Source organism: Thunnus thynnus, chromosome 24 (assembly GCF_963924715.1).
Source record: "Thunnus thynnus chromosome 24, fThuThy2.1, whole genome shotgun sequence".
Classification (NCBI taxonomy): Eukaryota; Metazoa; Chordata; class Actinopteri; order Scombriformes; family Scombridae; genus Thunnus; species Thunnus thynnus.
The window spans coordinates 5,200,122-5,222,803 of NC_089540.1; the positions used below are offsets into that span (position 1 = coordinate 5,200,122).

Genomic DNA, 22,682 nt, shown 5'->3' on the forward strand with positions numbered 1-22,682 from the left:
TAACCGAAAAAAGGTCACGCGTTTGATCCCTGTAACAGCTGCGGAGCGAGATAATGAGACGCTACATTTTCCTTCGTTTTGAGACGCGCTGAATATATGTGAAAATGTAATATGCTAATGAGAGCCGTGACTGACTAATTGCCTGAGCGAGACTGAGAAAGAAAAGTGAAAATGATTCGAGGTTTGTGTGTGTGTGTGTGTTTTGTGTGCGAGTGACAGCGGGTTCGTGTGTGTGTGCGTGCGCGTCAAAGCAAAAGGATTTTTTTTTTCCTTCTTCTTCTTCTTCTTCTGGCAATAAACGGCGATGTTTGCTGCTTATAAAGCCACCCTCGGCATCGCGTGGAAGCCGCCTGGATGATGTGCAGCTGTTGCGGGGCTGCCTCATTTGTTTCCTGACATCCATTTACCTCGAGATAAAGGAAAAACAGCGTGAAAATGATGGTCTTCTGAATATGTAATGAACGTGCTGTCAGTCTAAAACAAAAAAAAAAAAGAAAAAAAAAAAGTACGGCGTGTATTCAGAGGCCCCTTTTACTATCGGCCATTGATTGGAATTGACAGTTAGGCGTACAATGTGAGGGCAGATGTATTTTTCCGGGATGTGGAGACGGTTTTTGGACGTCCTATAGATCCATACGGCCTTTTGTCAGTTCTTACGATCTGACAGTGGAGACAATGATGTCTTACGGTGAACAATGGGGAATGTTTTTATTTGATAATCATGAGGTTTGAATGGGAATCTGTGATCTTACAGCTGAATGTGTACTCCGCTAATGTGTTTTTTTTTTTCTTCTCACCCCCCTCCTCTTCTTCTTCTTTCTTTTATTGCTTTACCTCGCCCCTCTAGGTTAGTTTGCCGCAGAGCTCTGTTCGGAGGAGCCTCGACTCCGGGGCCAATAACGGTAGCGGGGGAAATATCAGGAGTATTCAATTAGAGCGCTCCACGGCTCTCTGTAGCTGACGTGTGGAAATTGTAATTTCCTCGACATGATTGATGGCGGTAATACAGGACGTTGCGTCGAGTGCAGACGATGCGAGACTGTTGTGGGAATAACACCGCCCTCTGGTTATGGGGCTCGGTGCTGACTGGCTGAAATGCCCTGAACAGATACACCTGTGTGTGTGTGTGTGTGTTTGAAAGCATGCCAGGAGCTGTGCAGAATGGCATGTAATGGAGAAAGTTTGATCAGAGTGGGGGCTTTGCCTTGAGATACACTGTAAAAAAATAAAAATAAAAAAAAAGAAGAGTTGATTTAGCAAAGTATCGGCCGGGCTCGCTGTTGGGAGCTGGACACTTTCTGTTTTTGATGATGCTGGTTGTTTTCATGGGGCTGCCACAGCCAGGTGTTTAATCATAGTGTCAGATGAAGGCCGCTAATCAAGCGTCGGAGGTCTACCTGCTGGATTGTGATGAGCTGAGATGAGGGACTGATCTCAGGTCAGCGCTTCGACGCTACACATGCAGGCTTGTAAATTCACAAACTGGGCTGAACGACCGACGTCAGACTGATGAGATGACTGAGATGAACACACTCTGGTTATTCGGGGAGATTTTTTTTTTTTTTTTTTTTTTTTTTTTACCTGAGGTGCTGCTGAAGGCTCAGGAATAGGGCAAGGAAAGGATTCTTCACACACCGCCAGGCTCCGCACGAGCTTTAGCTTGGTGTTGGACTAGGAGGAGGTGGGAGGAGGAGGAGGGAGGGAGGGAGGGGGGGGGGGTGGGAAGGGGAGGAGTGCAGGTAGGTGGGCACAGTTAAAACCATGCACACATACAACTGCATCAATATGATCACGCCACAGTGACAAGCCAAAGGAAAACAACAACAACAATAAAAAAAAAAAACAGCCAGCGAGCACAATCAATATTTCACATTTTAGCTGACAATTCTTTACCCCGAGTAATTGAGCGTTTCACTGCTATGATTGTAGACCTGCTCAGATAACTTGATCAGAACAATCTTGACTTAAAAAAAAAAAATGGAGTTAGTATCATCACATGGAGCCTTATCATGTTTCCCCTGAAGGAACATCAATAGCAATGCAGCAAGCACAAAGAAAACGTCCGTTTCAAACTAATCTCAGGCGTAATTCACACCGTAGCCTGCGCTATCCTTCCTTTAATGACATCTCAACATATCTCGCTGGGAGTTATTTTAAAAACGTCCGCAGCCGTGAGACTGTACAGAACGTGTAGTGACGACAAGACAATCTTCCAACTCAATCCAAGCAAACAATCCAAGTGCAGACAGGTTGTAGCATCCTTGCACGACATGCAAATCGAGCATACTGTACCTTAGAGTACTTCACAGGCTGTCCATATGTAGGGGGAGAGGGGGTGCAGGGAAAAGTGCACAGGAAAAAAAAAAAAATCAAATAAAACCACAGAAATTTTGGTTGGGAAAAGAGGATTGTTACTTTAAAAAAGTGGAGACGTTTGAATTAAATATGACTGGCCTATATTTTGTGCATGCGTGTGCTAGCTCTGCAGAAGAGACAACAACAACAACAAAAAACACAACCTCCCATAATGCCTGTGTTTTTTTTTTTTTTTACTCAATGATGTCAATTCCTTAGCTGAAAAATTTAAGAGCACAGAACAAAATTTAGCGTCATTGATCTGCGAGAATAGAAAGAAAAATTCCTTTTGCAGCGTGAAATCTCAAGTTGAACGTTCACCCTTTCCTGGGAGCATGAATTAATTTTTGCAGAGCATATGCTACCAAAGCGGTCGCACTGTAGGGCCCCCCTGCCTCACACACATACACAAACACACACTAACACACACACACACACACGCACTGCAGAAAACAAAAGCCAGACATTTGGCTGCGAGGGATTCGGGTCAGTTTTTATGTGTTGCTCCCAGCTCCATTTAGCTGTCATGTGAATCAGACCCAGGCGCTGGAGGTGAGATGCAGAGAGAGACCAGCCGCCCAACAGTGTGTGAGACAGCTCGGTGCCACTGCGCTTCACGCGCTGGTGGCTGTGTGTGTGTGCGTGTGTGTGTGTGTGTGTGTACGTAGAAACAGAAGGTCTCTCAGTAGCGTGCGGAGAGGAGCGGAGGAGGGGAAGGAGGGGACCTGGCAGGAGCCATTTCAGTCTAAATTGTAACAGAGCCCAGTCCTCTGCTTCCTAATCCCAACATGCATCTACACACACACACACACACGTGCACACACACAAGCACACACAGCTCTGTCCTTCCCACCTGTCCTCTAAAAATCAAAAGGACAACCCCTCCCCTCCCTCATTGAGCTTGAGGGCCAAATAACATCTATAAAAAATTGAAATGGAGCGCTGTTCAACCATCTCCAATGCCTGTGACCTGCCGCGCCCCTTTCTATATCAGGTAATATGGATGTGAAGGAGGGGGTGGTGGGGGGGTGGGGGAGGTGGGAGAGGGCTGGGACTGTGAGCGCACCGCTACACCGGCTAATTGAGCGGCGTGGGGCCGGTGGGGAATGAACAATGCCGGCAGGAGATAAAGGAATGGGAAAGGGGGAGAGGGAAAGGGCTGAAGTCAGCAGAAGTAGGGCGGCCACCAGCCACCTGTCCTGCCGCAGAGGACGGAGCTGGAGAGCTGGAGGCAGATGGCGGCAAAGTCACCCAGTCTTCTCCCTCCTCCTTTCTCTGTCGGAATGCTTCTGTGTCCCCACCCTCCTTCTCCTCCTCCTCCTCCTCCTCCTCCTCCCTCCCTCCCATGTTCAAGTTACCACCCCTGTTTCTCATCCCCATTTCCTACCTGCTCTATTTCTCCCACAATGAACTTTTCAGGCATTTAACCGATGCCCTTACAGGGAACGACAGAATTAGCTTCACCTCGTCTACTGCTGGAAATTACGAGCGGAAAGGTCAGGGGCTTCAGTGCCGTCAGCGTTCTGTGACCATGGAATAATTATGTCAGGAGAGGGCTGCTGGATTGAGGCAAAAATCATAACGACGATTATTTTGGTCAATATTGAGATCATGATTTTTCTATTTGTTTTTATAGTCTTTATTTTATAGTCTGCCATGTATACGTGTAACCGCCTGTCTGTCTCTCTCACTGCGCTGTCCGGCTGCTTATAACATAAGACAAGACGAGAGCATCAATGCGGCACGATAGTTGTTCTATCTCGATTATCTCATTTTCATAATCGCCAAAATCGTAATTGAAAATAAAATTTGTTTTATCGCCCAGCTCTGTGCCAGGGTGAGTTTTAAGAAGACTGAATGAGAGGTAAGTGGCTCGATACATCCTTTAGAGAGGTCACAAAAACCTTCAGAGGAAGCAGGGATACATGCAAAGTCAATATAAGGTGAGACATGGAGGGAGATGGACACTATTCTGCTTTAGCTGATTAAACTGAGGTGAAGAGCAGTTTGCTTCAGTGAATAAGAAGTCAGGAATGCTCGCCAAGTCTTCAAGTCTTTTCTTGTCTAAATATTATGAAAGCTTGGTGGATTTAAATATGCAATTGTAGTGTTGCTGTAACTTGGAATTTGTGGCCACAAGAGGTAATTACAGGATCATGACACATTCAATTTAACTCCATTTCCCAAAATTCTCTTGAGTCACTTACATGAAAAAAATATTTTCTATTTTGGGAAATAGGCCTGTATAATCTGCTGTTATGCAGAGTGTTAGACCAGCAGATCAATACCGCTCACATTTGTTTGCTAAATACTAAGCAACAGCCCGAAACTGATTAGCTTAGCTTATCATGAAGACCCGACGCAGGAGGAAAACGATAGCGCTCCAGGAGTCTTGTGCTCATCATGTGGTTGCCAGGGAACCGACAGAAAGTGCACAACATTACTGAGACCGCTAAGAGTCCAGCACATGACCCTCTGTAAAAACCACAACTTGATATTTTAACACTTGGATTTAACAAACAATATATTCTATTCTAATTAGAGAGCAGATTTGGCAGATTTGTTTTTTTACCTCTGGACACGGCAAGACTAACCGTTCACCCCTGATTCCAATCCTTATGTTAAGTTAAGCTAAACATCATCTAGCTATAGCTTCACATTTAGCATATTAGCATGAGAGTGGTGTCATCTAACTAATATGTAAGTGTATTCCTTTAAAAGACATGGTCATTAGGTGACCTGGCTGAGCCAAATTATGGTTTAACATTAGCTTAAGTAGAGGAGAGTCATAAAATCAGCAAACTGACTCAATAATGTCAGTTACACAACAATACCTATATAAAATTTGGCAGCATTAGCCACCCTACGCTAGTTTTAATGCTTATAAATCCAGCTTTTCATCTGGAAGAGGAAGATGTATTTCTTCCTCCAAAAAAATGTGATTGTCTCACTTTAAGCTCTTATTTTCTCTGTCTGTTCTGGATGCAGCAGCTTTAAATATTTGCCTGCATCATTTCAAAATACTGGCGGTGTGTGACTCCCGATTGTAGTCAATGGATAGTAATTTTAACCATGTGTACTCAATTTTATCACCTTAGCTGGTAGTTTCTTCAGTGGTTGAGTAGAATTATTTAGAGAACAGATGCTTATTTTGCTCTCCTCTGCTCTCCCCTCCTCATCCTTCAATACCATGTCTCTCATGTTCTTTTACCTTCTACCTCTCCTTGATCCCTCCTTCTTACAACCTCTCAACCCCATCTCTCCCTTCCTCCTCCTCCTCCTCCCCTGCAGCTCCCTCATGCCGGTGTCATTCTGTTCCTCGGGGGTAACATAGACACAGGAAGTTGCTAGATAAGCCAGGATTTGAGCTCCAGATTATCTGCCTGCCTGACTGCCTCGCTCTCCCTGCCTGCTACCACAAGGCCAGATTGGCCTGAATCCTATTTTTAGGTTGCAGGCAAAGAGACAATCCTTTTCCTTTCCTGGATTTTGTTTCCTTGACCGCACTCTAGAGAGAGATTTCGCCAATTTCTCTTTTTAGTGTCCGTTCCTCTGTGAGCGCGAACCAGTCGGCGCCGGTTTTTACTTTAAAAGACAAATTAACAAGTGTGAATTATTTTTTTTTTAACAGTCCCAAAGCACATTTGTAGCAGTGACACAGAGACCTAATTAATTAGCAGTTTATTTGAAAGTGATCTCAGCTGTCCTGAATCCCTAGTAGATCCACTGCTTTAAAGTCTCCCATAGAGGATACATGAGATTTGCTAGTTTCCGCCACCAAATTATCTTCACCGCATTCTTCAGTTTCTCAGCTGTCGGGGTAGACTCTGACCGACCTCGGTGCTGTGGCCACACATCATTATTTCAGTCTGTGCAGATTATACTTTTCAGGAATAATTTTGCTTGCCGAAGCAGCGGGAGGGAGGAGGGAGGGAGGGGAGGGGAGGGAGGGGAGATCATCTTGAATGCCGCAGGTGACAGCAGATCCCCAGGGCTGTTCGGTGTTTGACGTTGACTGTTACTGAATTTTCATGGAGAGTGAAAATGTTTGGTGAGGTGTCAAGTGTCCTCAGCTCACTCTGAGTCCGGTCAGGCTGCTGACAACTCCAACCTCCCTGATTAGAGGTTTCTGAGTATGGGTTGAGGAAACTGACACTTCCTTTCGCAAAAGTGCTCATTCGATCTATACAATAGCAGTCGGTGGTTTACATGAAAGAGGGGTTACTGGAGGGGTTTTTTAGGGTGAAGCGGTTGAGACTGAGCACAGCCGAAATGCTAAATTGGTCATCATGTTCGTTTTTTTTCCCTCCTCACCCCGACCCTGGATAAAATATTTAACCGTAAATCTCTTTCGGTTGAGGGAGATGTCACAGTTCTTTACCTGTATGTCCCTCTTATTGTTGCTGCCGTGTTCGTCCCTGCTGCTCTGGCTCTGCTCGGAAACCTCGGACTTGGCGGCGTTGTCCTTCTGAGACGATACTGTGTCGGCGGCTTCGGAAACCTTCATCGTTTCAGTGTCGACGGAATCGGACATTCTCATTGCAAAGTCTTACTGGGAGATGCTGGCAAATATAGGGAACCTGAAAGACAAGATGTACATCCATGAGGGACTTTTTCTATGAATTCAAAGGAAAGACCACAGTGGATCACAAAAAGGTTCAAACAATGATAGTCTTTGTTATGATAAAAGATTGTGTTGTGTAGGTTGCATGTTGGGATGAGAAGCTATGCAGGTTGAAGTTCTCCATCATTATAAAGTACTTCCTTTAAGCCTACAACAGCAGGAACATACAAAATGTAATTATGAGACGATCAAAGTAGTTTTGATTGGCTATAACTAGGTTATCATAGATATAACGGTGACTATGTCAGACAGAAAGTAACAGTAAGTAACCAATATTCCATCCTCTTTCCAAACAGCATATGCCAATGTGTGTGAATACATTAATACCAACACAATGATACACACTCTCTCTAATTGGTGCAGATTTATTATTGCAGAAATAACACAATTTCACAACAAGGAACTTTAGAAATCCAGAATTATCTACAATATGAAAAGATGTGATAGAAGATCAATGCACAAGTAGCTTACTGCCAATGTAGTGTAAAGAAATAAAAATAATAATAATAATAAAAGAAATGAAATAACGATAAGAATCTGGGTTTGTTGAATGGTTGTGAAGGCCTCCAGTCATCATCTTCATTCTTTCTTCTTCTTCTGTGAGAAAGATGCAAAGTTTAGAATGATTTTATCTTATCTGATAATAACAACTATCAATTTATTTGGAAAATGCAAACAGCAGGAGCACAATAATGCAATAATCAATAATGTAATAATACTGGCTTACGTTATTGGAACAAAATTAGCATAATTAGTGTATAGTATAGTGTATATATGTGGTTTATTACTATGGCATTGAGGGCCATAAGTAAAATAGAAAAATAGTAGATAAACAAGGTATACCAGCTATTTGTCTATAAAGTAATAAATAAAACTTACGTGTTGACGGTGGATCATTAGATCAGGCCCACAGCAAAACACCTGCTCTTCATTCACGGTACAGTCCACATCTTTCTTTGAGGAGTGCTTAGTGAGGACTGTTTATTTTGTTGCAGTTTTTCTTGAAGGCATTGTTTTGAAAGAAAAAAGCTCCCATACTGCAGAAGTAAAAAGTGTGTAGAGTGCAGCTCTCCGCCAGGTCTGTACAGTCAAGATGGATGGATCATTACATATCGGGTATGGAACTAATCTGCAGATGCTCCAGTTCAAGATGAGACCGAACTTTTCTATGGATGTCAGTTTTTGAACCATGACAAAGGCTGAAATGTGGCCTGCAACTGACTAGGTAAGCCTTTTAGTCTAGCTGATTGCTGGAAATGCCTTTTGCTATGTTGTAACACATGCTGGAAAACGGTGAGGACTGCTGAAAAGAAAAAAGTGTGAGCTTCACAACAGACTCATAAGGAATCGTGTTATAAAATCGTTTTTTAAAAAATTGTGAATCACCGCAACCACGAGAGGTCCTTGAGCACACAGTCATAAATGCGCACCAAAAATATTAGGCTGATGGGTCCATTAGTATGCGAGATTAGCTGAGGACAGATGCACACACACACACACACACACACACGCACATGACCAAACACATGATCCCCTCCAGACTTACGCCTGGCAGAGATAATAACTGATTCGCCCCATGTGTGAAAGCACAATACACAAGGACCTATGTCGACAGTAAGGGTGGTTAGTGTGGTAAAACACAGGTCTGAGTAATAACATTAGTGACAGTGCCACATGGAGTTAAGCTACTGTTAATGTTATTAGTTACACCTGTGTTTGATGACTCAAAATGTCCGCGGTGAGAAAAGGTCTTTGAAGCAGAAACAGAAACACAGAGTAGAGAGAGAGAGAGAGGCAGCCTGTGGTCATCAGTCACTACTGTCTGTCTGTGTGTCGTCTCACAGCTCTGCAGCTGCTCCGCCAGAGACAATGGACGTGATTGGACGAGACGCGGCGGGGCCGTTTGCTCCTGTGAACGGCTTTAGATTACATTGTCTTGTCTGTCTTTGCTTAAGACCACAATAATAAAACTTTGACATTGATGTTTTGAGGGGTATGAAGGAGTTGCACCATGTTAAAAGATAGGTTAAAAAAAAAATTACTCTTTTTTTTCTATTTTTAACAGTGTAGACGCTCTAAAAAAAGCAGCTTTGAAATCTGTAGTGTGCCTATCAGAGATGGCTTAATTTAAATTCTGATGGTGCAGACTGAACAGAGTAAAGGCAGTGCTGCAAGTCAGTACAGACATCAAGTAAATGCAACAACTCTACTAACTCTACTACTGTCAATGTCTTTAGGTTACCTGGTGTCAAACATGTAAGACATGAAAATCCCTGGTGCAGTTCCAGAGAAGACACAGATTTTGGTTATTTCAATGTCTCTGGTTCAACTATCGTGCATGACACATGGGGAGTTTTTGGGATGACGTCAGCTTCACTTAAAAACCATAATTGTTCAAAATACAAGAACTTCAAACTGCTGCTGATCATATAACATTAGTTGCTTTGCACCTTCGCAGGATATCTGTGTTATGCCGTGACCTCCCCCGTGTTGAAGTCATGGTGCGAGTTCGTCCTGCTGATATGCCCTAATTATGTAGTCGGACCCCATGCAGTGAAACACACACACACACACACACACACACAGACCCACACACATGCGTGCGTGAGGAGGGGCGGCAGACATCTGGTACATGAGAGCTATGATTAATAGGTTAATTAGAAATGGGCTCATCAAATTCACTTTGCACATCAAAACTGGATCCACACATGACAGCACTTACAGTGTTCTGTGCTTGAGCGTGTACGTGACCGGCTGCTTGTGTGTGTGTGTGTGTGTGTGTGTGTGTGTGTGTGTGTGTGTGTGTGTTCCAGTCTTTCAACCGTCAGCGGGGGCCCTCAACCTATTTGGCCTGCAGTGATGAGAGCTATTTTCCTATCTGATCACTGAGCAGCAGCAAAGCGGCCGGCTGAAACTTGATTGTTTATCTCCGTCCCTAAAGAGCTGAGACAGCGAACGAGAGCCGCTCTCTTTAAAAAGGTGGCATCCAATTCCTCTGTGTCAGAGTAATTGACTGCTAGTGAGGTCCGCCGCTCTCCTGAGCATCTCTGCCAGGCAAATGTACCGCTAACCCGATGCTGTGCAGGGGCTAAGAGGTTAGCTAAGACTTTGCTGGGGCACTGGAGAGTCAAAATGTTGAATTTCAATGACCTGTCAGAGGTTTGACAAAAGCAACGCCGGCTGCTGCTTTACATTATTTTTACATTCTGAAGGAAAACAGCTTAATACTCCAGAGTGCTGTGCACGCCTTTGAATATTTAGTCTGTTGCTGACATTTTGATGAGTGAAGTCTCTTGAGTCGCCCTGTTGAAGATTTGCAATATTGGACAGATATTTTCAAGAGCCGGGCTTGTGATGGATAGCTATTTTGTCCCTCACCAAATAATTCATTCTTCCAAACACATTTTATCATGGGACGGGAGTGTTGGACTAAATTTGGTTTCAGACTTTGATGCATTTGAATTTCGCCGTCTCGTCTCTCACGGCTGAGGTAATTGCACTCTGTGCCTGTTTAGAATCCCTGATGTTTTCCCCTGCACAACTTATATGGATCATCATTTGATTCTTAGTGTTACATTAAGGAAACGTCTGGGAATTTAAGGAGCAGCAAATTGGTCCCTTATGAGTGAGACTGAAAACGGACATCACCATATTTTTTTCGTATATAGAATTATGGCTCCCCTAATACTGCGGTGTCATATTACGGATAATCCACTCAATGTAATGACAGCTATTTGCCGTCATCAGCGGATGCAGCTGGAGCAGAAGGGAAAACTTTCTAACTCAATGTACAAACACTCTCATACGCTGCTGCTGCATGTGGATGAAGTTCTGCTTTTTTAGCTGCTCCACAGATTAAACTTTATTTCAGGTTAACACGGTACAAAAAGCTTTTTATTGAATTTGAGAATGACGTTAAGAGTTTCACTTAAGTTTGTTGAGGATAATATTTAAAGCTTTGCTTGCTCTGATTGAATTAACATTAGCAAAAGTGGAAAAAATTGAGCTTTTTAAGTGGTTAATTGCTTTACTGTCTGGTATCTATTTAAGAAAAAAAGCAGTTTGCAGTGAGTGAGTGCTTCATGTTACTACACTAGTCCTATGACTGAGTCTTCATGTTGTGGATTCCTCCATGTGGTGCATGTGTGAATGTAAGACAGGTAGAGAAAGGAGTTAAAACATGTTTATTCTGGTTATTTTGGATGGACTCCTGGATTAGTATTTCACATATAACATTTTACTTTTAGTAAGGTTTAAGATGCTTTTAAAGAATAAAGGCCCAAACGCTCTGAAAGCATCTGATGCATGTTTTGAAGTACACCTACTGTTTTAAATGGCTGGTTTTACATTTTTCTGCAGTTGAAAGAGAGAGAGAGAAATATAGTGCTGGTGAGCTGAGAGCACGAGCGAGTGAGAGAGAGATAGAGAGACAGCGTGGTGGTGGAGTGAGGAGAAATATGTTGTTATTATTATGTTATTTTCTGATTGTTTCATGGTATTTACATTCTAAAGCAGGAGTAAATAACCATCAAACACTCAGATGACTCTCAGTCTCATTTTCCTCCTCTGCATTTCTTCTTTTCCTTCATTCATTAGTTCCATCTGATGCGGCTGTGACATTAAATACAGAGAACAACAGGACAGATCTGTGTTGGTTCTGTGGTGTTGATCATTTCAAATCTGATGTCTGCGGTGCATCAAAAGAGCATCAATTAATGAGTGTCAATTATTGCTTTCAGTGCGTTTGGGGCTTAACGTCAGGACATGTTCTTCAATGTTTGACTATATGTACTCTGAGTGTGTGATGTCTGAAAGTGAAACATGTAAAAGCATGTGTAGCAGTAGTGTATATGTAGTATTAGGTATAATGATAATGAAATGCATATTTGATATCTTTAAATCATATTGGATATTTGGATACAAGAGAGGAACAAACTATTGACTGCACTCTTTCACAACATTTATACTTTAACTGCAAACCTAATAGACTCTACTATGTCTAAGAAATACATGACTTCCATATCTTACTCTGATCATGCGTCACAACTTCTAGTTTGTTAATTGTTTCAATCAAGGGTGAACAGTCTTAGAGTTGGACTGAAAAATACCATCTAATACAATGACTACATGTCTGAACTATATTTATCTAGGGTTGACCAATATTTCAATATATTCATCATCATGACCAAATTCTGTCATATTGTAAATTGTAAATGAATATTTTATTGTAACAAATCAACAGAGATACTAATGTTAGGGTATACATTGAGACAGTAACATATTTCCTGACTGACTATTCTTGTTGAAGGATAACAAACGGGACACATACTTGTTGCGTAGCCGGTGGTGGTTGTGGCGAAGGAGGATGCTGCCGGTGAAGTCGATGAGGCTGAGCCTACGGATGCCATCTGAGACTTCTTTGCCCATGTCTGCTTCAGCTGCTCTGAACAGCGACCGGGGCCTCCGACACCCTCATGACCCCTGCTGACCTGCCGTCGAGAGAGGCGCAAGGTTAGTGTGATGGTGCTAGGGTTGAGAGCGAGGATGGAAATTAGCACCAAATTTCATAAAGGAGAAAGCCGGGAAAAGCACTTCTAGCTTAATCTGACGGACTATTTGAACAATGCGGCGTTACATTACAGGTGTGAAGAGAGCGGCTGATGTCAGTACGCCTACGCAAGAGGAGACAAGTCACGGACCGAAAGTTAAAAGGTGGTTTTTCAATGAGAAGTGAAGAAGAGATGACAGAGGGTTGTTACGTGACCGGCTAGTTTCAATGAGCACTCAGTCGATGTGTTTGCTCCCACTGTCGGCATAAGTAGGTGGCTATCGAGGTACGCGTTTATATGTGTGTGTGTGTGTGTGGTAGATTGTTATAGTTTGATTAAATCAGGGCTAAATGATTTTGAAAATATATCTAATTGCGATTATTTTGACTGATATTGCAACTGCGATGTGATTTACGATATTAGAGGGAATGATCATTTTTACATCATTATTCTCATTTTCATTGAAAAACATATTAAAATGTTTATGGTGTGATTTCCGCAGGGATCTGCACCAAACAAAGATGTTTTCTTGTACGCCGGGACATCTCTGCAGCGCAACGATATTTAATTTAAAAATGCTATTTTGACACATTTCACCTTTAACAAATATTGTTCCTCCTGCGATTTGAAAATTGCACTAGGCTGTATTGTGAAAAACATTCTGATTAATTGTTCAGTCTGGATCTACTATGCACTGTTGTTTGGGTGTGTGTGCAAGGGAGAGAGAGAGAGAATTAAAAATGGATAACCATAAGTGAATAAATATTAAATGAATACTTTTTATTAATACCTTTTAATGGGAAAAATGTGTATTTTGTTGTTTTTCTTTAATTTTTTGACATATGTTACACAAAATGATAGCTGATAAGAAAATATGAGTGTCTGCTAGAAGTTAGAATCCAGCAGCAGAAGCAGCTGCTGGAAGAAAAAGTTCATTTTCTACCACTGGTTGAGAGAGGTCAGAGGTTGGGGGGGTGGGGGTGGGGGGGCAGCGGTGAGGGCGCTGACACCGGGGGTCATACGGACTGACAGCAATCGGGATGTCAGCAACTCTGGGATATTTGTGTGTGTGTGTGTGTGTGTGTGGTAAAGTGAAAGTGTGGTGAGTGTGTATATCCGAGGCCTATGCGTGCCTGTGCGCCATAAATAATGGATGAGCACAGAGATGGGAGTGCGGCGGAGGCAACAGGAGAAGGCACCCCTGCCAACCTCGTAAAAACCAGGCATTAGGAATTCAGAGAGCGGCGGGGGGAAGATAGCATTTCTCAGCTGAAAATCCTCTGCCATTTGGTGGCACATAAATTTCAAAAAAATCGTATAGCATACAATCTCTTATTTTTTCCTGAAAATTCCTTTCTAGCTGAACTACAGGGTGACACTGGTTAGGCGGGGTAGACATCTGAAAACGCCAAGTACAACAGAGCTGCAAAATATTGACATAATGGTAGAAAAAAAAAAAGGTGGAATCGTGATACAGTAAATATGATTTTCAGCTTTATTACTAAAATCAGTTGAAATGCTGCCTCATCAGCTCCTGTATATTGAGAAAACGTGACATCAGTGTTCGACTTTATCGGCTGCTTCCGAATGAGGCGGATAAACGTCGGATTACTTGATTTCTTTCACAGCGATGTATATAACTGACCCTTGTCCATCGCCTCCCCGCATCTCTCTCACCCTCTCCCCCCCACCCTCCCTCCCCCTCTACCCCTCCTCTAATCTCCGTCTCAGTGAGCGGGCAAAGCGCCACGCTGACTCTGGCACCCGACGGTGCCAAGGCCTGGCTGCTGCTGCTCCCAACATGGTCTTGGTGCGACCCCCGGCCATGCCAGCTCAAAAAGGTCAAGTGGAATCCCTCCTCGCTCTGTAATCTTCCTTCTCATGACACCTCAGCCCGCGGCCGGAGCTGCAGACGGAGGTGATGATGGGTGACGTGCCTCGCAGGGCTGCAGATACTTAATGCTTAATGAGCGACCTAAACACCGCCGCTTCGGCTTTTTTAGTGGGAATACAATATAAGACTCCGCAGCTGCTTAACGCTCCTGTTGTTTGCTGTTAGAAATGTCATCTCGTACACATCTCACATATTAAGTGAATAAAAAGGGAAATTAGCTTTCCTAATGATCATTTTAGCATATTTATGAGGAAGATGTTCACTTCTCTTTCTCCCTGCCCTTAGCAAAATGGACAAGTGTGACGCCCGAGGTAGGATCATCAACATTGACGTCATTTATATGATTACTCATATCTGGAAAATCTAGTGCATGCGGTTTGAAGCCAGGTAATCTGTTACATTGGCCATCTTTAAAAAGAATCACCTCCTTCCTCCTGAATGACCAAAATCTTTTCCCCTCTTGTTGCCAGATGCTTTTATCTTTGCCCTTCTGCTGTTCTTTTTCGGCTCTTATCTCTTTCTAAAAGCACTCAGCACTTTTTTTTTTATTGCGTGGTTATTCTAGTGTGACAGGAGCATCACCTTGTGTGCCGCGGCTCTGGATTTTGCCCTTCTTGTTCATTTTTGCTGGCAGAAGTAGTGTCGATTCAAGTCGGCTAAAAGTCTGAAAATGGGCAACGTAGAGCCTCCTCTGTAATTCAGTCCTGCAGCTATGAGACACACATACACACACAGGCACGCACGCTGAGTGTAAAAGTTGCTCTGACAGCGGTGCGGCTGAAGCTGGCCGTGGGCACTCCAGGTTTTTATGACCGGGGCTGCTGAGCGGACAGTGCAGCGGACAGCTTAGCTGGCTGGCTTCGGGACTTCACACTGAGTCTGTGTGTGTGTGTGTGTGAGTGTGTGTGTGTGTGTGCGCGCGCAGGATGGCAGAGACAGGCTTATGCATGCTAATTGAGCAAACAATGCATACCACCCCAAAAAAAAAAAAAAAAAGAAATAAAAAAATGTTTTGACAGACACGGACAGAGGGAAACATCGGCGTTTGATAGGTGCACCCTTGCACAGCAAAAAAAACACACACACACACACACACACTCTCTCTCTCATGCAGCAGTGAACTTGTAGAGATGCTCCGCCTGCCTGTGCGTCCTCCGGTATTGTGCTGTAGCTGACAGGGAGTGGTTCATTGGTATTACAGTCGCCGCAGAGCGCAGCAACCTTACAGAGGCTCCCTCAGGCATCGTTCAGTGTCACGCCGCCCCCTTCACACCACCTTTATCGCCGTGCCCGATGGCACAGCGGCAGCCTCGCACAAATCACACAAGTGCACGGATGCATCGGATCTGCTCATCTGCACGCAAACGCATGGATGTATTAAAATGCGGATGAGTTAGAATGCTGGCAACATCGGATTTAAGCAGAAATGTTTATCAAAGATGCCAATAAAATCTAAAGACTAATAGCTGGAGAACCACACATGCACACTCTCCTCTGCACATGTATTCTTCAATTCTTCAACATATATTCTTAGAAATTAATTCTTGAAAAAAAGCCACAGCGGGGTCATGAGGGTGGCCGTCGACTGAGCCGAGTTAATCACACACCAGGCTCTTGACGGACCGCTCTCACTGAAAATTATGTTGGATGGCAAGCTAATGAGAAATTTCTCAATCACTGTGAAGCGCATAAGAGCCTGCTGGTGAGGGTGCGCATACACAGGAACAGACGAGCACTCCAGTATACTTATTTTCTTTCTCCTTCACACAGGCACAAACACACACACACACACACACACACAAAACTGCCTCTCTCTCTTGCAAAGGCTGACCTTTCTCTCCCACACCTCCGCTCTGCTCTGTTCTGCTCTGCTCTGCGTGGATCAGAGCTCTTGTCTGGGCTATAAACCAGCTCACCTGGAGGTGAAGGACCCTCAATCCCTCCCTCTATGCGCTATACTCCATCCCTGGCTCTATTCTCAGTACAGAATAAGGAGATGAGTCAAACGCAGGCGGAAAAGAACAAGCCATCACCTTTCAGAAGCTTCGGTGAGATCACTAGGAAAATCCAGTGATGATTTCGAAGCCAAAAAAAAAAAAAGTAGCGGCATCTTTCATGCATGCAGTCACAGATTACGCGTGGAAAAAAAAAAAAAGATTCATCCTTTATTGCCGCTGATGAGCTTTTACAAGTGTCACATAAAAAGGACAACGGTAGGATCGCTGCCAAACAGCTGGGATATTGTCTGCAGAGATGTAGAATACTAAACAGAGCTGTAATCAGTGGAGCATTGTGAGAAAAAACGCACAGACACACAAACACAAAGGTCTGTTGGCTACAGCTTTATGTCACCTCGATCACTTCCCCTCCACCCCCTTCCCAAAAAAAAATCTTGAATGATTTCTAAAATTTCAACACAACAAACGCAGCCAAACATCGCTGACTTCCAAACAAACCAACAAAAAAAAAAAAAAAAGACGGATTCATTCATTCATTGAGTCGGCTTCAGCTGAGTGCAGGACGTGCACTCCGGCTAATAAAATCAAGCATCAAATAAACAGCTAATAAGGTTACTAATGCTGGTTTGCACTCATGGCGCTGCAATAAAATTGATTTCAGTGTTTCGCTTAACCGAGTAACTAATCTCCCATTTTCTAGCCATTTCTGCTAATTGCAAAGCAAGGAAAGCACTGACAGGGGAGCTATATAATTGGACCAGAAAACGATTAGTGTAAAGCTTATGAAATTATATCACTTTCATACACTGTTTGCCTCAATTTTCGGGGCGGCTGTGGCTGTGTCAGTTTAAGGAACTGCCTGTAATAGCTCCGACTGAATTAACAAAAAAAACATAAACAGGCACAAATAAGCCTCTAATTGCGCTGCTCGCTCTGCCTCCAGGTCGCATTTGGCGTGCGAGCGCGGTACGGCGCAGCCAGCCAGCATTAATAAATTAAATCTACAGCAGAGCATGTAGGTAATCCATTACCTATCCCATAGGAAAGCTTTCAGGGAATATCAATCTAAGCAATTAGAGGAGAAACAATAAACAGGAAATTAACATGCAAGTCTAGCAGTTTTAGTCTATGGAGCCTTATGAGAGAGGAATAACTTAAAAAGTCCGACAGTCATTAAAAGTCCATTTGCAGACAACACCTGCAGAACAAACAGGGGAAAACAGTGGAGACGGAGGATGAGCTTGGCTGGAGAACAATGCGGAGCGAAGCCTCTTATTGGCTGATCTTGGTTAATTATCCTCGTAATGAAAAGCAGAGGCAGCGCTGGTAACTAGTGAGGAGATTGGGAGCTTTGGCTCAGCTCGCTGAGGAACACACAGCACTGACAGCATACCAAATCTCGTGTTGCGCTTAGTTTAACAAGCCAGAGGAAAAAGACAGCACACTCTCGCTCGCTGACCTGCAGCGACACAATAAGAGAAGAAGCAGAAGGAAGCTTGCGCTAAAGAGATTTTTCACGGATGGATGATGATGTTGGTTTTTAAACCGCATTAATTAGAACATGAGTTCGACCTTATGTGGCAATAAAACAGCAGAAAACAACAGCCTCAAAGACACATGACAAAGAAAAGCAGAACAAAATAAACTACAAAGAACAAGAACAGGAAACCAGACAAAAAAAAAAAAAAAGACAAATGAGAAAAGGCATGTGAGATCAATGCCTGCTCACTAAGAAAGTGGCTGGAAGCTGCAGGACCTACCTGCCCGGCAGCTCTGCCCTCCATCCCTTCTGCTACTCGACCGTTTAGTTTCCATTGTACAGGAGGCACAATTTGCTGGAGAGGAGGCTGGAGTCGCCTCCCAGCTCGCTCCTCGGCAGCTGCCTGCTGCCTCCTGCACACTCGCTCGACTGAGTGAGAGTGGAAGACCGGGAGAGGGGAGTGTAAAAGGGAAAGGGCGAGAGAGAGTGGGTGTCACAAAGAGAGAGAGAGAGAGAGAGAGAGAGAGAGAGAGAGAGGGAGGGAGAGTGCCTTGTGAGCACAAGTCTACCTGCCACAACCCATCAAGCCAGCCAGCCTTGGAGACAGCGCCAAATCAACAGCTGGCCCCTGTGTGATGTCAGAGCCTCGACAGCCAGTCACAGCAGCCGAGGCCGGCCGGCGCTACGGAGCGCTGACTGAACCAAAGTCACCGGCTAAATGGGGCTCTTCATTAGCTACTCTGCTTTAGGATGGAGGCGGGGGTAAGAGGAGGAGGAGGAGGAGGAGGAAAGGGCAGTCAGGGACATGGGATAGATAGAATGAGATCGAGAGGAAGAGCAGAGGAAGATGAGAAAACGGGAGGGTGGGAGGTAGAGCGCTGAGAGAGAAAAGACCAAGAAAGGAGCACAGAGGAGGTGGAAGGAAAAAAAAAAAAAAAAAGGGGGAGCGAAGGAGAAAGGGAGAAGACAGGGGAGGAGGAGAGGATAAGGGGACAGGAGCGACGTTGTCTGTGGCCACCTAGGTGCTCAAAGACCAGGTGGAGAGTCGATGGGGAGGCGTTGGCCGCTGAGAGGCCGAGCTGTTCACTGGGCTACCTTCCCATTAAAGCTGGCACCCTGCTTTCCAACACAAGAAGACAAGGCTACGGCTAATCCCACAGACTCAGAGAAAGCCACCACCTGAAATACCACCCAATACTGAAGCAGAGAAGAGAAACGCGGTAATAAAAAACAATCTGCTTCAGGCGAAAATCTAAGATAAGCTTATTTGTGGATCAGCTGGAAAACAATACAGTGACTGTGTAAAGGAGAAGAGCAGCTGCTTGTGCATGATCAAACCACACCCCTAACCTCCCTCCATTTCATCTAAATCTGCCTTTCGTGACTTTAGAGGATTTAACGGGGAAAAACAATAAGATCATAGCTTCCACCAGTAGTCACTTGGCTTGTTTATTTCATTATAAGATCAAGTAGTCTGCCTTCTCTGTAAACGCAGAGAAGATAGGATTGATAATTGAGCTCTGGAAAAAAAAAAACACACAAAAAAAAAACATCTTTCATCATTAAGTGACTGACAGCCTGTCAAAAGACTTAGGAAGTCACAAACGGGTCCTGTGTGCAGTCGAAGTCTAGACTGCCATAATGTGATTGTTTTTGTCCTTTCAGTCACTCAGACTTTAACAGCAAACACAGTGGGTGGAAAAGTTCCTGCTGTCACTTAGCAACCAACACGAGGCTGCGACAACCGATCCGATCCAATCCTGCCTCATAATTGTACCATTCGTTATGCCAGGTCTCTGAAGAATTTATTATTGTGCTTCCTTAATCCCATGAAAAGGTCACCAATTGAACAAACAATTTATGGATAGGCGGTTGAATTATTTAATGGCCCAGACCAAATATTATAGGAAAGAGAGATTTCCCCTCGGAAGGCGATGAATTATTTAGCCATTGGGCCACATCGTTTGAGAAAGCTATTACACAGCATCCTCAACCTCAATATTGGATAATGTCATCAGCCAAAATACGCCCTAACCTGCGTAATGAATGGTCAACAGAGTAGCGGCTACAGTGGCTTGAAAATCCCAGGGTGGAACAGTTTTAGCAAACAATTATTAGCATTTATTTTAAAGCCTACAGAGTGTAGACATTCACAATCAAGCTTTTTCCGGGACCGGTGGCTCACCCAGCAGGTAAAAACAGATGTTAATATTTATCCGCAATAACCGTTTCGCTCTAATGTGTGCACAACCTGATCGAGGACATCTAAAATCAGTGTACACACACACAAAAAAACCCTAAATATATTCACAGTTCCCTAGCGAGGTATGTTACAGTACACACAAAACACTGAGTATGTTGCTGGCCAGTTGTCAGCCCTGTAGAGATTAACACATCGTCTCCACTCTGTAAAAAAAAAAAAAAAAAAAAAAGACAACAGCAGCCGCAGGGACTGAACCAGCATCCACTCTCTCCACCCACCAGGCTCCGCTGATACCTTAATGAAAATGATACTATCATGATGCTGAGCCTCAGTGGTGGCAACTTGTAAGGTTTAACTTCCATCTCTGGTTGTCTCTAACAAATCTGCGAGGCAATATTTGTCCGGTTATGTGCATCTGCATTATAGTGGGTATGGGTTACTCATTAAACATGTATGAAAATGAGTTATTTCATGTATGATCTATGGCTTATTACCGACGTAAATCTAGATCGAGTCAGGTTTTACTATCTATTATTATCTCTATGACAACAGGAATAGGGTTGTCCTAAACTGCTGCATATATGAATGTTGAAAAAAAAACAACAACATTAAAGGGTCTTTTTAGATCAATTTATCAACACTTAACGTTAAATCATGAGAATCTCAGAAATACTTGTGGTTAATTACGTGCAGGGTTAGACATCATTCATTGCATATTTACTATTAATTTGAATGTGTAATGAGGTTTATGCATTAGAGAACTAATGTGGCTGACAGTGGTGCATTTTAATGGTCGGTTCAAGTGCTACATTAACATTACTCTGCCCTAATTGCTCAAACTAAAACTCTCTGGCTTGCTTCTGTGGTACGTTTGAGTCACCTGCCTAACGTTATATATCATTTATTAATATGTAGGATTGATTTATGAGCGTGTATTGTGTTTTTCTATGCTCCCCCATCATTGTCAGTGACTTCCACAAGCATAAAACACCATGATACATGTTATGGCATAGCAAAGGCTGTGGTGGATTAAAAGAAAATGTATACATATGTTCAGATTAATCATTCAGAGCAGTACAACTTACTAAACACAAACGTTATTCCTCGACACTTTGTGCTTCGAAGCAACCCGTCAAACCAGACTTCATGTAAATTTTGTCAATTTAATGTTTCCATCGTATCGGCAAAACTACAAACAGCGGACAACATGTAACATAACAATCAGATAGATGATACATGTATCTACAATTCGGCTAATAAGACATTTAAACAAGCAGCGCAGCAATTCAATTAAAGCTCAGTTTATTGAGGCGGCTAACAGTTAGCGTTCACCTTAATACACACTGTTCTTTGCCGCATATCTTGTTGGGAGAGGAACAGTCCAACCAGGCCTCAAAGTTATTGAATTAAGCTGTATTATTAAAATAAGTGCTGCTTGGTTTATCGGACTAACGCCGAAAACACGTACGGTCGCTTACAATTTGGACACGGTGTTAGCTTGCGAGGTGTGTGTAACTCTGATATACATAATGAGACACATTTGGCGTTGGATCGTGTCGGGGCTAAAGCTAACGGTTATTACCTGGCGCTGTGTTGAAAACGGGCAAACACCGGCGCCCTGAGCTGTCACGCACCAGCGAGAAGAGACGTGTTTACTGCCGCCAACTAGCTCGTGTTACATGAACTATCAGGTTAACATTTGTTCTGTTTTTTTTAGCAAACCGGTAACTGCAGATATCTAACGTTGCCTTACCGCTTTGGTTTACAACCGTTGTCTCTACCGAGGGTGAAGTAGCGTTTGTGGCGGAGTGAGAATGACCGAGAGGTAGCAGCAGGCTGGGAGAGAGTGCGTCAACTCCTCAGTTCCGGTGTTACACCGTATTTGGTGACCCATCAGAATCTGTGACCTGCGGTGTTGGAAAAGTACTCAGCTCATTTACTTAAGTATCTGATATATTAATTAAATTTAACAAAGTACATCATTAATACTGATGAGTCAATGCATAAGCAGCATTTTATTATATCAGTCACAGCCTGATTTTCTGCAAAATTATCACTTTAAGTAAATTTAGCTGTTAATACTCCTATGCTTAACTTATGTAGGTTTTTAAATGCATGATTTTTACTTGTAATAAATTATTTTTTATTGTAGTAATGATGGGGTTCTTTTACTTAAGTAAAGGATGTGAGTACTTCTTCAACACTGCAGGTCACCGAATCCGATGGGTCACCAAATACGCTGTAACACCGGCACGTAGGGTGTTGAAAATAATTCACGTCGTGTCGTTGCCGGAGTGTTTTTTTAGGTTAGCACGCAGTTTCTCTTAACATATGAATAATTTGTGTTACATATCCTTTAAATGCTGATGTTAAGATGAAATGTGGTTAGATTATGAAGTGGCCAGAAAGTTGCATTCATCGATGACAGCGTGCTGCGGATGACTGGTGATATAAATCGAGTGTACCTTAAATTTGCCGCGAAAATTTCCAGTGATTCAGCTCAGTCTGCTGTCTCATCGGGTAGGAAAACTACTCATACACAAACAAAATTAAGGTTGGTCGTTTTATTTAGCTAAAACGTACATGTTTGACCAAGAGAGTATACTACTACTACTATTA

General features: G+C 43.3%; 2 protein-coding genes across 13 annotated transcripts in view; one reads left to right on the forward strand and one right to left on the reverse strand.

Moving 5' to 3' along the window:
• Window positions 1-22,682, reverse strand: part of LOC137177166 (R3H domain-containing protein 1-like) — a 48,177-nt gene that overhangs the window by 25,217 nt on the left and 278 nt on the right. For 5 of the 10 annotated variants that reach the window (XR_010925991.1, XM_067583301.1, XM_067583298.1 and 2 more), the window contains exons 1-5: window positions 21,817-21,943; window positions 12,309-12,468; window positions 6,737-6,935; window positions 2,293-2,310; window positions 1,582-1,671 (exon numbers count right to left, since the gene is read on the reverse strand). Coding sequence is in view for 9 of the 10 variants with exons in the window: in XM_067583301.1 (XP_067439402.1) it covers window positions 1,582-1,671; window positions 2,293-2,310; window positions 6,737-6,895 (267 nt within the window). In the remaining variant the exon portion in view is untranslated. Of the gene's footprint in view, window positions 1-1,581; window positions 1,672-2,292; window positions 2,311-6,736; window positions 6,936-12,308; window positions 12,469-18,140; window positions 18,290-21,645; window positions 21,776-21,816; window positions 21,944-22,682 lie in introns of those variants that run through there. The other 5 variants (XM_067583297.1, XM_067583296.1, XM_067583295.1 and 2 more) reach the window with 5 other exon arrangements.
• zranb3 (zinc finger, RAN-binding domain containing 3) overlaps window positions 22,285-22,682 on the forward strand; it is an 83,302-nt gene continuing 82,904 nt past the window's right edge. Inside the window, exon 1 of one of the 3 annotated variants that reach the window (XM_067583303.1) lies at window positions 22,285-22,617. The gene's annotated coding sequence lies outside the window, so the exon portion shown is untranslated. The remainder of the gene's footprint in view (window positions 22,618-22,682) is intronic. The other 2 variants (XM_067583304.1, XM_067583306.1) reach the window with 2 other exon arrangements.